The 16,031-nt window shown below is 36.7% G+C and overlaps 1 protein-coding gene across 3 annotated transcripts in view; it reads right to left on the bottom strand.

Moving 5' to 3' along the window:
* Nucleotides 1-16,031, bottom strand: part of DMTF1 (cyclin D binding myb like transcription factor 1) — a 45,582-nt gene that overhangs the window by 5,865 nt on the left and 23,686 nt on the right. For 2 of the 3 annotated variants that reach the window (XM_047694080.1, XM_047694081.1), the window contains 7 exons: nucleotides 15,226-15,302; nucleotides 9,601-9,758; nucleotides 8,400-8,432; nucleotides 7,386-7,495; nucleotides 5,246-5,474; nucleotides 3,872-4,023; nucleotides 2,418-2,627 (listed from right to left, as the gene is read on the bottom strand). In XM_047694080.1, the coding sequence (XP_047550036.1) occupies nucleotides 2,418-2,627; nucleotides 3,872-4,023; nucleotides 5,246-5,474; nucleotides 7,386-7,495; nucleotides 8,400-8,432; nucleotides 9,601-9,758; nucleotides 15,226-15,302 (969 nt within the window). The remainder of the gene's footprint in view (nucleotides 1-2,417; nucleotides 2,628-3,871; nucleotides 4,024-5,245; nucleotides 5,475-7,385; nucleotides 7,496-8,399; nucleotides 8,433-9,600; nucleotides 9,759-15,225; nucleotides 15,303-16,031) is intronic. The other variant, XM_047694082.1, reaches the window with a different exon arrangement.

Below are 16,031 nucleotides of genomic sequence, written 5' to 3'. Positions count from 1 at the left end.
TGACTAGCTGTTACAGAGACAGTACCTGCTAACCCTTGACAGAGATCACAAAATATTTCTAGTATTAGAAGTGAGAGGAATACACTAAGGCTAACTTACAAGTCAACAGGAACTTGGTAAAAAATAAATTCTCCTGGACATTCTGATAAGCAGTATAGGTTCCTGGAACGGGAGTCCCCAAACACCAGGCTTCAGTTTAGCAGCATTACTCTCGGGCCATGTAAACCTGAGCCAACGGCTTGCTTTGAACCTACTAGTGTTAGTGTTCAGAGACTTTATCTGTCCTGCCTACCTCATGTAGTCCTTAGGAGGAACCACAAACATGAAATATAAATATTTCCAGGGCACCTGGGTGTCTCAGTTGGTTAAGTGTCTGCTCAGCAGGGAGTCTGCCCTTTGCAATCCCCCCCCCACCCCTGGTTTGTGCGCGCTTGCTCTCTCAAATAAAATCTTAAAAACAAAAAAGAAAAAACAAAAAAACCCCAAAAACAAAGGTAGTGCTATTTCAGAAGAACACATTTGGAAGACTGAGCAGCACTTAGAGATCACACAGTATATTATCTCTTTATGGGTGTATCAGTTGAGGGTTCAGACTTGAGCAGTGTTGGTTACACCTGATCAAGGTTATAAGGAATTAAGAGTAACTGGATGAAATGTGATCTCAACTGCACCTGTAGATAAGTCCATGTGAAAAATGATTTGGAATCATCTTGCAATGTGTAGCGTTTATTCCTAAAATACTTCTCAGTGGGAAAGGATATGAGACACCTTTCAAAAAAATGCACTTGATTCATGTTACTATTTCTCTAGTTGATGGAATCTTAAGATCAAACCTAGAATAATTTAAAGGGATTCCAGATAAATAACCTTCGTCATGGGTAAGCAAACTGGGCAGGGCCAAACTGTGGCCAAAGACTAAGAATGGTTTTTACATTTTTAATTATTTTGGTTTTTACATTTTTTAAGGATTGTTTAAAAACCAGAAAATCCCACAAAGACCTATGTGGGCTGCAAAGTTTAACACGTTTATATTTACTATTCTGGCTCTGAAGTTTGCGAGTCCCTGACTCCTAACATAAAGGAAGAAACAATCATATGAGATTTTAGCCTGAATGCAAAGAATAACTGATATGGTATAAACTCTTACTTTCTTGCTGGAAGAAATAAAATTATTCTACATATTTTAAAAAAGCCATCCTGTGAATATTAAGGTACCAGTGTCTGCATTCCCAGTAAGTACAGTCACCCCAACAGCCAAGGGAAGTTCTAACAATCTCTGTGCACAATCTATAACCAACAGTAGCTCGCATATTTATGGCGGACCAGTTTTTGCAATTCTTCAGGTTATAAAGTTAAATAAGCAGAGGGCTAAAAAATTTCTTCATGCTTTATTATACTGGTAGAAAGCTAAAGCAAATAACCAAACTTAAATTAGAATTTTAAGACAGGCATGATCATTTTAAAGGTCTCCAAGGTAACCTTGATAGTTACTGGAGATATGGGTATATGTAGTGTCACCATGACCAATAGGCAGCCCAGTGATTCTCAAAATGGGTACATTTGAAAATCCTTAGGGTGCTTTTATTTGCCATAATGATTAGGAAGTAGTACTGGCATTTTGTGAGTCAAGGGACACTGAGAATCCTGCAGTGTGAAGGACAGCCCGGCCAACAATCAGTTATCTCACTCAAAATGCTAATAATCCCCTGATTGAGAATAACATACAGCAGTTGGCATACTTTTGGAAATGACCTTTACATAGGCATAGCATTTAGGTAGACAAAAGAAACAAGAAAAAAGTGAAGAATCATCTGGTTCTGAGTATTTTATTCGCAATTCTTTTCTATTACTCTGTCACGGAAAAAAAGGTAGAACTATCAAATCCTCTCCCTGTAACAACTGTTCGGTTCTCATAATCTCATTTCTCATAATCTCATTAAACTGAAAAAATATCAGAGGCTTAAAAAAAAAAAAAAAAAAAAAAAAGGATAAAATAGTTCCCAAAGGAAAACTGGCCCTTCTTGAAGAAAATCTCAATCTCCTCAAACCCATTTCTTCTACACATGACTTCAAATCCACCCCTAATCTGTGTGTCTCTGGTTAATTATTACAAATGATGTGCCACCTGAAGAACTCTATTTCCTTGTCCAACTGATTTTAGGTAGTAGTCTATTAATCATTAATTCTTTACAACCTCTAAAAGTAAAATGATTTAAAATGGTTTATTATGGCTGGGAAGTTCTGTCACACACTCATCTTTTGTGCAAATATTAATTAAGCTAATGAACATAAAATGCCTTAGACTGCCTCTGTCAACTTGCATAAATTTCTGTCAACATTCTGGAAGAATGAAAGGTATTAGAGCCATTAACAAATCATAGAGGTCCAAGAGCAAGGAGTCTCCAATAGACACTTACAGACATGAGTGATTTGGACTGGAATCTGCAAGGCTGTCATGGGGCTTGGAGAGATGGCTGTATTGTCTTCCAAGTGGGCGACTCTGATCTGAACATGCTGTACACTGGAATTGGAATTACTGTTTGGAACTCCAGATCCTGATTTATTCTCCAAAAGCGTTGGGTTGTTTTTTTGATTCTCATGTAACTGTTTAAGACCTTTTATTAAGACTGAAGGGAGATGGGTAGACAAAAAGAACATTGATTCTCCGACAGACCACCATCTAAGCAGCAGGGGAGGTGGGGGTAAGGAGGGAAAGTATTGGGAATAAATAACTGCACACTGCATGTGGGATCTCAGCAAAATAACAATAAAAATATTTTAAAGCTACAACCTGTCTGAAATTTCTGGAAACATTATCCATCACAAGAAATTTTAAAAATTCCTAACACAATGTTATTCTTGCCACCTAAGATACATTAAAAAAAAAAAAAAAAAAAGCCATTGTGAGGAACATGAAAATAAGACCTTTGTTATGTCCTAGGGCTTCAGGATAAAATTCTTATTATTTGGGGAGAATACTGTTAATGCAAAGTAGCTTACTTCCTTAGCTGGCTGTGAGTCGAACTCACAACTCAAGAGAAGCAGCTTATCTTTTCCAAACAGTAATACGCAACCACCTTGAATTCTTGTGCAGGAAAGTCAAATCTAGACTTGCCCCCCTCCTATCAGTCCTCTCAGGTGGTAACTGCAATATGGGTGGGTTTATGTCACATTAGTATTCATTCGCTTTTCTGGTTTTAATATTAGATTTATAAATTTATAACTATGGACTTAATTTTTTAAAAATCTTATTTTCATCGAGCCAAAGTTCTTCAGTATTGTATTTTCCTTTGGAGAAATGGAAGTTGGAGCACTGTATCAAGGGGCATGAATTTGACTGCCTTAATTAAATGGACTGTACATCTTAGTTTCATACCTGAGTGCAAAGCAGGCAATGAAGGGATAAACATGCTTTCACTTTTAAGCAAACCCAACTTAGGATGTCTAGATTTACATCATTAATGAATTATGAATTTATAGTCTTTATACTATAAAACCACCAAAGAAAATCTCTAAATGACAAACCCAGTTATGTGAAGTTATTCAACACTTAAAAGTTGATTTAAACCTAAGTTTTCAAAAATACATTTTTGTACACAATATGTAAAATCATTTTTTGCACAGTTGTATGAGAACAAGAATGTATGTAAATGTATTTATTTTCATCTTAGGTGCTTTGAGAATTACACATCACATCAACTCTTCTCAAGGGAAGGAAAGACAGTTAGCCAAAGAAATAGAGCTGTTTCAGTGAAGATCTACTAAGATTCATATCTCTTTAGCTGAGGCAAAGAACGTCTGACCTCTTAAGTCCTGAGGAGTAAATATGGTAAGACAAGGGAAGGACTTAAGAAGCAAAAAAATACATTACCAGGGAACGAAACATCCTTATGATTTGCAATCTGCCTTTTGATGGTCCACCATTTACTTCGAAGCCATTGTGGTGAACGGACACTGCTCCATCCCTCTGCTAACAGATCCCAGTTGATGTCATTTTCATCAGCTACATCAAGCTCTGCTATCCTACAGGTTACAAAACAAACATCTGTTAGATGTTAACTTATTTCTCTGGAAGAACCCTCCCCTGACTACACATGATGGCACTGGCAATAAAGGGGAGAGCAGCTTATGTCATGGAGATGCTACTGTTAATTGCATGGGAAAGGACTACAAGGGTGCAGAACTGCCCCCACAGCTAGAAGCTATGACCTAGCACTATCAAGAGCCTTTTGTTAATGGTACAAGGAATGGGCCAGACTGTAAATGGTCAGAAGCCAATGAAACACTGTAAAGGCAAGGGAGTAGCTAAAGGTTAGAATAGGGTAAGAGCAGTGTTAGTGGAAAAGTGTTTTGTAATGTGTTATAGTGTGCCATAGCAAGTTATTTCCTAGATCTGACCTTTTTCATATCTTTAACAAATAAAAATGTTTAAAAATGAGCTATTTGCAGATGACTAGTTGAAACAGGTTTATTAAAAACAAAACCCAAAATAAAATAATAAAAACAAAAACAATACTCCAGCAGCAACCAAAACAAAAACCCTAATATAATAGTTCCACTAGATTTGGGGTATGAGTGATCGATATTTGTTCTCCAGCTTCAACTGTCATGATGATGTTGATTTTCAAGAGGGAGGAGCTTTTATTACTTTGATGTCTCAAACATGTCCTTGCTGGTATTTCTGCCTCGAGTCACTGAGTCTTATTGGTTGTACCAACTAACTTAAAAAAAAAAATAAGCTCAGGATTATTACCTTAAAGCTATTTTTTGGATACGTATGACATGGAAGTGCCTGACTGGGTCCAGTGTGAAGGTGTGGAGTAACTGTAGCCTGGGCCCCCTGCTTGGCAATCTTAGCACAGTCACCCAAGATTGAAGGGCATGGAGACTGAACTGCCCTCTTCCCCTGCATACGGTGCCCCTCTGCTAGCACTGAGGCACACTGGTGGACAGTGGCAGGCTGCAGTGCCACTGTCTGTGCCATACCTGTTCTGTGGGGAGAGAGAGGACTTCAGTCTCCACGCCTTCAATCTGGTACTTTGCATGAGCACTAAATCCACTAAAAAGGAACAAACACAAAACAAAAGAGCTCAATATGAAATGCACAGGGTCTGAAGGATCCTCCGTGGACCCATTCTCTATGGAAAGGATGCTTTTCAGACATTAGGCATCTAAGGAAACCAAAAGAGGAAACATCAATCAAGCCACCTACTGCTATTGTCTTTAAAGGACTTAGGACACAAACCTGAGGATGAGATTGATTTCATCTTCCTTGGTCCATTCAGTTCCTCCACTCTGTTTCCAGTTCAGGTAGTTGAGCCATTTAGAACGACACTGCTTTTCTGAGCGGGTACCAACTCGCTCTGCCACAGCTGCCCATGACACGCCCTGTGTCACTATGTCACCTGGCTCAGTGCTTGTCAATTCATGAACCACCTCTGCAAGTCTCTTTTCCTCTTCTTCTGTCCACTTCCCTGAAAGAAGGAAATCATCAGACTATTACTGTTACCTTCCTTTTTGCAAATCAGCTGCAGCCCTGATGGGAAGTACGCAGTAGTGCCAGTAAGTTATTTCTGAATGACTCTGGGGAAGGACACTGCATGTATCTACTAAGACGACCGCGTTTGACTAGGCCAGGAAGGTTCTTGATACAAAAGAAAATACAGAATCCTGATGGAAAACACTGACTGACTCCTTAAGGAAAGAAAAACTACCCAGTACATACCTAGAAAGAATTATACACTGCCAGCCGCACTAAACCTAAGTGGGAAGAGCTTTATGGTGGCGAGTTGGGACACAAAACCTCACAAAATTTTTCCTTAGTCTTGTCTAGAATTCCCTGCTCTGCAGAAGTGGTGTGGCTAACAGAGATCCCTCACCAGAGGAATGAATGATGAGACAAGTGGAGTAACTCCTATGGGCTCCTACCCACTTTAGTAAAATGGAAACTAGGTTTATACCATCTCCTTTCCCCACCAGCCCAACTCTCTTAAGAAACTGTGACAGAACAGAAGTCTGAGACTGGTATTCACACATGATTTTACTCCAGGTTTTCCCAAAGCCATAAACCAGTAATGACACCAAATGATCCGCTTGGTCTTTTCTTAAGGAACTTGAGCATAAAAACAGTTTTTTTTTTTTTTTTTTAAAAAACTCCTTCCACTTCTGTTTCCATTTTGTTACTAGTAGCTAAAATGCCTAGACAATTTCAAAAGAGCTGTGTGCTTGCACCAGGGATTCATTCATTCAAAATACTTATTGGACTTCTATTATGCGCTAAGCACAGTTCTGGATACCATATATTCAAGACAAAGTCCTGCTTCTACTTTAGCATGGCAGCAAAACGGTACTCACAGTGCCTTACATAAAAACTCTGGGCCAAATTATAAATCTAGAGCTCCTATTCCTGCTTCATTCATTAAGCTGTCATTAACCAAAGAATGACAGAGTTGGAGGGATTTATGTTCTCTATGTCTTGTGGGTCACAGGGCTGGTGGAGTCAATGGTTAAGCAGGAGATATTTCCCGATTCCACTTTGGCAGGGTAGGAAAGTGAAAACGGAAAACATACAACTAGGAAGGTTAGGCTTAACTTGAGAACCACTCTTCTTACTGAAAGACTGAGCACAGATTGTGGCTCCTTCAGAAAATTTTAGGGCTAAAATGGAACTATCTTACTTTCCTTCTCATATATGAGAACTACAGATCACCTATTCTAACCTCTTCATTTTCGAGGAAATTCAGGCTCAGAAAGTTATGTGAGAGCTGGTGCCAGAGCCTCAATACTGTTATTGGTCACAAAGGTTAGGTTTAACAGTATCATCAGTGCATTTGTATACACTAAGAGTTAAATAGGCATTTGTGGTCTGTACCAGAGACTGAAACACTAATGACAAGTTTTTTTCTATAGAAAAATATACTTACTTGCTTGAAATAAGCAAAACAGAGCCGTAGCACTGAAGGTAACTTGAGCTGGGAACTGCACGAACTGAAGTTTTTTTTTATAACATGAAGTTGATAAGGTGTTGTTTACAGAAACTCAACAGTTAGATGGGTTTAAATTAAAACTACTTCCTGTTATGTAAGCCTTAATAATAAAAACTTTCCCAACTGGAGCAGTTTTGCATTGCTACAAAATGGAAACATGCTACACCTAAAACCTCTGAAAAGGAGGCAATGTGTCCCTGTGAACAATGTCACCTCACACAAAGGCAGAAAAATGAAGGCTTACTCGGGCCTACAAAGCACGAAGAAAAAGACTAGAAAATACAATGTGAACTCAAGCGAATGACAAATTTCTTTCTGGAAGAGAAGAGAAAGCAATATGAGAAGGGGCGGGAAGCTCTGATGGAGACAAGAGCTGCCCCGCGGCAGCGCTCACAGTACCTGTGTTGCAAGTATCCTTCATCAGTCGGCACCGATCTTTGACGGAAGACGCGCTTCTTCCTAGCGCCGCCCCTATTGTTGCCCAGTCATTGCCATGCTTTATCCGGAGCCTAAAACAAGAGTCTGCCAATCAGCATTGGGTTCAACTGTTTTCTCCCTTTTAATTTCATCATTTATTCTTCATTCTTCTTCTTCCCATTTGACTGGTTTGGAAGTTGTGGGCAGCAATACTTTGAGAGCCAAAGTTTGAAAGTGTGGCCTTTTTTTGGGGTCCACAGTTGTCTGTGGGTGAAAAAAAAACAGGCAGCAATTGCCTTTTTCCTGGGTCAGAGAAGAAATAAGTAACTTGGATATGTGTTCAAAAAAGACCAAATTTCCCCTCAGGTTACTGACACAATCTCCCAGGCAATCCCCAGATTGTTCCCTTTGAGCACGCCTAACAAGCTCTTCTCAGACATCTGAAAAAGTTTCCTAAGCTGCTATCACCATAAAGAGGATCAACCTTCAATTTTTTCCATGGTCCATACAATCCATCAACCCATACTTTAGGGCCCTACTCAACATAGCAAAATTATTTTTCCTGCAAAATAGCCTTCATAAAGTAGAGTCCGCCCAGACATTAAGTGCAACATTTGCTAAGTCACCATTCTAAACTAAGCATGTAGCACAACCCCGGTTTTGAGCCTGGTTTCTAAGCCCGGTATTCAGTCTTCAGGCCACCAAGAATGGCCACCTAATCTCTTCTGTAACCCTTATTAGTGGTCTGAGGACACATTTAATTCAGCAACTCACTAAGGAGAAGATGAAATTTATGGGCATGGCTACTCTGTGCACGTATGGACCTGAAAAGTTCTTTTTATGGTCAATAATGCTTAATAGCACGATTAAATTATACCAGTCTACTAAAAATCTCTTGACAGTTTCAAAGTAAAAGTTTAGAAAAAACAAAGGTATTAAAAAAGTTAAAACCCAACTATCAGAATTCAGGAAAAGAAAAAAAATTTTTTAACTTACTCCTTGAGCTTTTCAATTTCTTCAGGTGTATATCTAGAAATTTAAAGAAATTTTTAAAAAGATAGATTAAAACAAAGAATGTTAAAAAAAAAAAAACTTAATAAAAACCAGAATTTTACTTAGGGACCCAAATGTTAAGTCACTTAGCACATTGATAATATTTTAAAAGTAACCAACTTCAAAGTAAATTACTAAAAATTGAAACTGATGCTTCTATCTTCTTTTTTATAAAAAAATACTTTTAGCTATAATAAAAGTGAGCAATGTACATCTTTCTCTAGGAAAATTCAACACTTAAAACATATTTGCACCTATTCCACTTTAAGTCTTCCTTTATTTGAAAACTGGTTTCAGGCCCTCTAATATCATAGTTATTCTGAAAGACTTATGTATGACACTGTAAACCAGAGCCAAAATGCAAATCTATGGTAAACTGTTACAAGGCACCAAAAAATTTAAAAAACTTCTCTTTATTTCCCCTACCCATGCATGGACATCTTCCAGACTCTTGCTCCAATGTAAAGGCTCTTTTTCTTTAGAGGGTTAAGTACTCAATACAGCCAATGCTGTATTAGGTAGTCATATTATAGGTATGTATAGGTATGTATTAGGTAGTCAATATTAGGTAGTCATATTATGACTACCTAAAATTCCCAAAGGGAAATTAAAAAAGTCAGTAACACCAAAGAATCATTGCATTGAAAAAAAAAATGATGCCTTCCCATAAATGTTACCTATAACAGAAATCCAGGCATTGTATTTAGAAATTTATTTATTTTCCATTCTGGTTTTATTTAAAAAGATAAAAAAAGGGTCACTAACCTAGGAAATGCTATACTATAAAAAAATAGGAATGATGTTACCAATGAATTTAGAGGGTTTTTTCCCCACACCTCCTAAATCTTTACTCACTATAATATTTTTTTATTATAATGTTACTTTATTATATAGCAGACTTTGATGAAGATAGCTAAGTCTAAAATCTGACATATAAGGTGATTGAGATTCTAAGTTCTAAGAGGCATTATTATAATGAGATTTCCATAGTTACAACATGGACCTGGAGAAAAAAAATATTAACATAGCAAACAGTAATTCAGATGTTTCCAATTAAAATTCTGCTCATATTTTTAAAAAAAGATAGCTCTTTAAATATTTCCCCTAATTACATGAAAACATGCAGCATTACAAGTTTTCATACTTTCCCACATGGTTTCTGTCATCATACATGCGAAGCACTCTTCTATAAACTGCAAACAAAGGCCGGTTCAGACCCCATGCTATAGTCCTGTAGAAATCTTTTCTTTCGTCTTTTGACATCTCAAAGATGATTTCTGTAGCATCTTTTATTCCGCGTGCCTAAATGGGTTACATTTCTTTGATTTAGGGATTTCTGATAAAATGCATATGGATATACTATGCTTTTTAAAAGTTGTTTTTTTATTTTCAAGATCATCAATGGCATTTAGAAAAATAATGTATTGCTAATTCATTAATAAATCAAATATAAACTTTAAAATGTTTCAAGAGATAATAAAGTGATACTTAAATGCTCCAAAATTCATATTAAATTCATAGTCATGTTATAAATTTTTAAAATTATAAAAAATTATAAATTAAATATTATATATTATATATAATAATAAATATATATTAAATTAAAATTATAAATTTTTAAAATTATAAAAAATTATAAATTATAAAAAAATTAATATCTAAAGAAAGTAGAAGAAAATCACAAGAATAAAATTAACAGAATTAGGAATCAAATAAATAACAAAAACTATAAGCAATGCTAAAAAAATGGTACTTTGAAAAGACTCATCAAGACTAATAAAATGTGAAAAGATAAACTATGGCAAAACTAAAAGACAAAACACTGGAAATGAAAAAATGGGGCCTAAGTAGAGATGCTACAGAGATTAGACAGTTGAACATTATGAAAATTCTATGGCCATAAATTTGAAAACTTACATAAAATGAATAAACTCCTAGAAAAAGTCAACTTACCAAAACAGACTCAGGAAGAGATAGAAAATCTAATAAGCACAGACCACCAAGAAAATTTAATAGTTATTAATAATTTTTCACAATGGGAATACCAGGCCCACATGACCTCATAGGTAAATCCTACCAAACAATCAAGAGAAACATCATTCTGATTTTAAACTATTCTAGGGTATAAAAAAACAGGGGGAACACTTCCTCATTCATTTTATTAGGCTACTATAACCTCAACAGCAAAACCAGACAAGGACAGTTTCAGAAAAGAATTTTCAGGTAAGTTCATTCTCTAACACAGATCCCCCAGTCCCTAAAATATTGAGCACCAGCAATGTGTAAGAAGGTCAGTAATCAATACAGATGGATACAGATGGTAAACTGTATTCCAGGAATTTTGTGTTAATTAAAAAAAATTATTATTATAGCATTAATTATTAAATTTATGGAAAAAGTGTAAATAGCTATAGATGTGGAAAGAACATTTATAACATAGAACATTCATAATTACACTCCTAGTGAATTTGGATTTGCTGATAACCTAATAAAAGAAAATATATAAAAAGCACAGGTTGAAAAAGAAAAATCATTTACAGGTGTTATATATGTAGAAACTTAAATGAGTAGCAAATTCTCATTACAAAATCAATATACAAAGTTATTTGCATTTCTATACAAAGATCAAAAAAAGTTTAAAAGTTCTCATTTACAGTATCACCAAAATTAAAAGCAATAGGACTAAATCTTAGGCAAGGTATACAAGTCCTTTATGGAGGAAAACAAAGTACCAAAAGGCATTAAACAGGAAGCCACTACAACAGACGGTATACAGTGTTTTCTATAGGAAAGTGGAATACTGTAAAGATGTTAATTACCCTCAAATTGATGCACAGATTCAGTGCAGTCCAATAAAAATTCCAACAGTTTTCCATTCTCTGCAACTCGATTCTAAGCAAAGGGTCAAAAGGGGCAAGACATTCATAAAGACACTTGCCCCATTAGGTGCTATGATTTCTCTAGGTAGTGTCATCTATACTAGTGCCAAGTATCAACAAACAGAACCTGGGAACAAATTAGAAACCTACAAACAGATTTGTGGAAGCTTGATTTGGAACAAAATGGACACTGTAGACTGGGAGAAGATGGACATTCCATAGTGATGCTGGGACAACTGCCTTCCATATAACCCCCCCCCCCCCCCCACAAAAAATCAAAACAAACCAACAAAAAAATCCCAACAGTGAAACCCTATCTCAGAGCTATAGGAAAAAAAAAAAAAAAAAATCAACATGAAAGACAAAACTATAGAACTTTTATGTGACAATATATAGGGCAATATCCTTATGCCCTAAAGCAGAGAAGGATTTCCAAATAACCATGCAAAATATAAAAGTAAAAAATGATTTTGATATTGAAATTAAGATTTTCATCAAATGACCCCCGCAGAAAAGGAAAAGATAGGCTACTGAATTGAATCAAGATATCTGTCAGACAAATAAACAAAGAGCCAGCATACATTAAGAATGTCTAGAGAATGAAAAAGGTAACCCTGCAAAAAACAAACAGGAATTTCAAAGAGGAAACCTAGAAAGTGGCCAGTAAGCATATAAAAGTATGTTATCAGAGGAATAAAGATTAAAATCCATAATAGAGTAGCATTCACACCCATCAAATTTGTTTAAATTAATAGCAAAAAACCTAAAAAGACCTCAAATGACCGTTAACTGTACATGGTAACTTACAGTATCTATACTGGCATTATGAAATACAGCTAAAAAAAAAAAAGTCAACAGGGTATGGATCACAAAATCACAATAAACAACAGAAGCCAATTATAGAACACCCAGAGAATGAAACTATTTACATAAATTTCAAAAAGAGGTAAAATTACACTGATGTGCATTTTATACATTCCTTGGATTGTATAGAACTTCACAGGAAAAAGTTTCTACATTTTATTTTTCTATTAATCTTTAATTTTTTAAAAGATTTTTATTTATTTATTTTGACAGAGCGACAGAGATCACAAGTAGGCAGAGAGGCAGGCAGAGAGAGAGGAGGAAGCAAGCTCCCCGCAGAGCAGAGAGCCGGATGCAGGGCTGGATCCCAGGACACTGGGATCATTACCTGAGCCGAAGGCAGAGGCTTTAACCCACTGAGCCACCCAGGCGCCCCCTATTAGTCAGCTCTACACCCAACATGGGGTTTAAACTCATGACAGAAAGATCAAGAGTCACACTCTACTGAATGAGCCAGCTAGATGCCCCAAGTTTCTAAATTTTAGAATTTAAAATCCTCTTATTCCAGTTCTGCAAATAATAAATCTAACATTTACAATCTAAATATATGAAAGGTACTGTGTTGCAGGATGACCATATACTGAGATGAAGATGCTTCTGCTCTTTTTTCCACTTGTATCATACTTTCATTTATCTGATGTCTAATTAATTGGTTTAAAAATGGCCTCACATGGGGCACCTGGGTGGCTCAGTTGTTAGGCGGCTGCCTTCAGCTCAGGTCATGATCCCAGGGTCCTGGGATAGAGCTCCACATTGGACTCACTGCTACATGGGAAGCCTGCTTCTCCCTCTCCCACTCCCCCTGCTTGTGTTCCCTCTCTCGCTGTGTCTCTCTGTCAAATAAACAAATAAAATCTTTAAAAAAAAAATGGCTCCACAGTGTTCTTAAACAGCAGCACATAATAAAAACCATGATCAATTATCAAACCAGGTATCTTTTCCCAAGATCAGTATGCCCTTTTGGACGTTTCCTATCTCTGCCAATCCATTCATCCTTCTCCCAGGCATCCAAAATAAAACACCCTGAAGTTATTCCAAATCCTCCTTTTCCCTCTTCTCCGACATCCAGTCACCAGGTGTCCTTACCGACCATCTGCTTATCTGCCAATTCTTCCACCACTCTAGTTTATAAAGTCCTTAATTATCTCATCCAGTCAAGCGATCTCAAATCAGTCTAAAAGATTTAGATCTCAAAGATCTTGCATCAGTCGCATTCCTGCCCTTTAGTCAGAATTGAAGGGGTCCTTGAAAACCATCAACTCCAACCCCTAGACAAGAAACCAGCTTAATTCCCAAAGTTCAGGGTTCTTATCATTTGTTACTGCCTTATGTAAACCTGCAGCATTTTTCAAGTTTTAACTAAAGTTTATGTGGCCAGTGGACATATACTTTCAGTGGTCATTGCATCTGTGTTTCTCTTAAAAATATTAGTTTGGTGGGAAGGATCTTTATTCATTAACAAAGAACTGAAGTTTTTTTATTTACTCCTTACAGTTTACAGAGCTTAGCTCGGGAACAGTGCAGATTAAAATCAGGTTTAGGAATATGGACAGTCTAGGCACCAATATATTTATAGTAGTGAAAAATTTTATCAACCACCCGAGTATCAAACAATAGGAGAATGGGTAAATAAATGCTGTACACGTCCCTTTCCCAAATAATGCTGATGGTCTGTATTTCAAACATGCACTAACTCCAATAAGGGAATGGTCAGCAAATTACTAGAAAAATTCCCTTGAAAAGAGCACAAACCTACTCCACCAATCCCTCACTCAACTAAGTTACTAGCTTTTCTCATTTCCTATAAGACAGTTCTATTTCTTTGGACTGGACTTCAAAGCCAAGTTTCCAGATAATTACTCGGTTCAAGTTAAAGGGGCTAATTTAATGTGCTCTGAGTTTCATTTGACTCCTTGGTGCTCAGCATTTGCTCATGCTCCCTCCAGCCCCATTCTAGCCCAAGTTCTCTTCCTTTAAGACTCCACTCAAAAAAATAAAATAAAATAAAATAAAATAAAAATAAATAAATAAATAAATAAATAAAAATAGGGGTGCCTGGGTGGCTCAGCAGGTTAAAGCCTTTGCCTTCGGCTCAGGTCGTGGTCTTGGGGTCCTGGGATTGGGCCCCCCATTGGGCTCTCTGCTCAGCGCCTGCTTCCCACCCCCACCCCCCAGCCAGCCTCTCTGCCTACTTGAGATTTCTGTCAAAATAAATAAATAAAATCTTTAAAAAAAAAAAAGACTCCACTTAAATCCTTGTTCTTCCAAATATTTCCCATAACTGTCCTAACCCTAAGAATATACTCTTTCTTCTCCAATCTCATGCAGAATTCACATGTATCACTCACATGGTACAAAGCCTTACTCTTCACCTGCTTTTAACACTCCCAAATGAATTGCTGGCTTTTAAAAAGCCAACACTGTGTATTATAGCAATTCATGTCTCCAGTACCTCAAAAATGCTATGTTCAAGAGACATTTAATGAAAAGGATGACTTAGCTAACCACATATAAGCCTCAGTAGCAAAATGAACTAAATTATTCATTTTTTTTTAAAGATTTTATTTATTTATTTGTCAGAGAGAGATCACAAGTAGGCAGAGACAGGCAGAGAGAGGAGGAAGCAGGCTCCCTGCTGAGCAGAGAGCCTGATGCGGGGCTCGATCCCAGGACCGTGGGATCAAAGATGACATGAATCTTAGGTTTTAGACAATACAAGCATAAACTAATTTACAGGCTGCTTGAAAAGACAGGGCTTTAAGATTCTAAGAGCTATTAGGATTTTGCCTAAATTTCAGGTGTTGACTAACACAGTAAAGTTATGTTAAACTAAAAATTTGAAATTTGTTCAAAAATATGCTATAATTATACATGTTAAAATTATGAAGCTATGACATATTAACCAATCATCCATTAGAAAAACTAGTGGAAAGCTCCTTATAAAGTACATAAAATGATGCTCTGATGATTTTTGCAATTGGCAATGAAGGAATTTGTGAAACAAACAAAAAAATGCCATAAAATACCTTTAGATAGCGTTCAATATTGTTCATCAAAATATCAATTTCTTCCTTAGACCACATCCCCTGTTTCCATTTATGTCCTTTAAGGGAAAAGAAATAATGTTACAGAAAATGTTATCCCTCAAGAGGAATAAAATACTGCAAATTTGCTTTGTGATTAAATAAATTATCTATGGGAACAAAATATAGCTACTTTTTTATTCATCTGAAATCTGAAAGATCCCCAAATAGTTGCTTTTGTAATCTCTTTTGAGTAGACTCCAAGCCCAATGCGTGGCTTGGAACTCCTGACCCTGAGATCAAGGGTCACATGCTCTACTAACTGAGCCAGCTATGCGCCCCATAACCTCTGGTTTGTAAGAAAGAATACATTTGCTCCTAGGGCACCTGGGTGGCTCAGGCAGTTAAGTTGTCCAAGTCTTGTTTTTGGCGCAGATCATAATCTCAAGGTCGTGATATGGAGCCCTGCATCAGGGTCTGCGCTCAGTGTGGAGTCTGCTTGAGATTCTGAGATTCAGTCTCCCTCTCCCTCTGCCCCCCCTTCTTTTACACTCTCCTTCTCTCTCTCTAAAATAAATAAATAAATCTCAAAAAACCCAAAAACCCAACATTTGATTCTACTACAGAAAAACAATAGTAAGTAAAAGAGTAAGAATTTATTACTTCCTCTCAGTTATAGGTCTTATTCTTGGAGCAATACAGGCATGCTAAAAAGACATGAAAATTATAAAAGCCAAATCATGCTCAAAACTGTCTGAAAAATTCACCAATGAAAAAAATAAATTTCATGGGCAAAAGAGCATGCACAA

Source organism: Lutra lutra, chromosome 11 (genome assembly GCF_902655055.1).
Source record: "Lutra lutra chromosome 11, mLutLut1.2, whole genome shotgun sequence".
NCBI lineage: Eukaryota > Metazoa > Chordata > Mammalia > Carnivora > Mustelidae > Lutra > Lutra lutra.
This window is presented reverse-complemented; position numbering and strand designations above follow the sequence as displayed.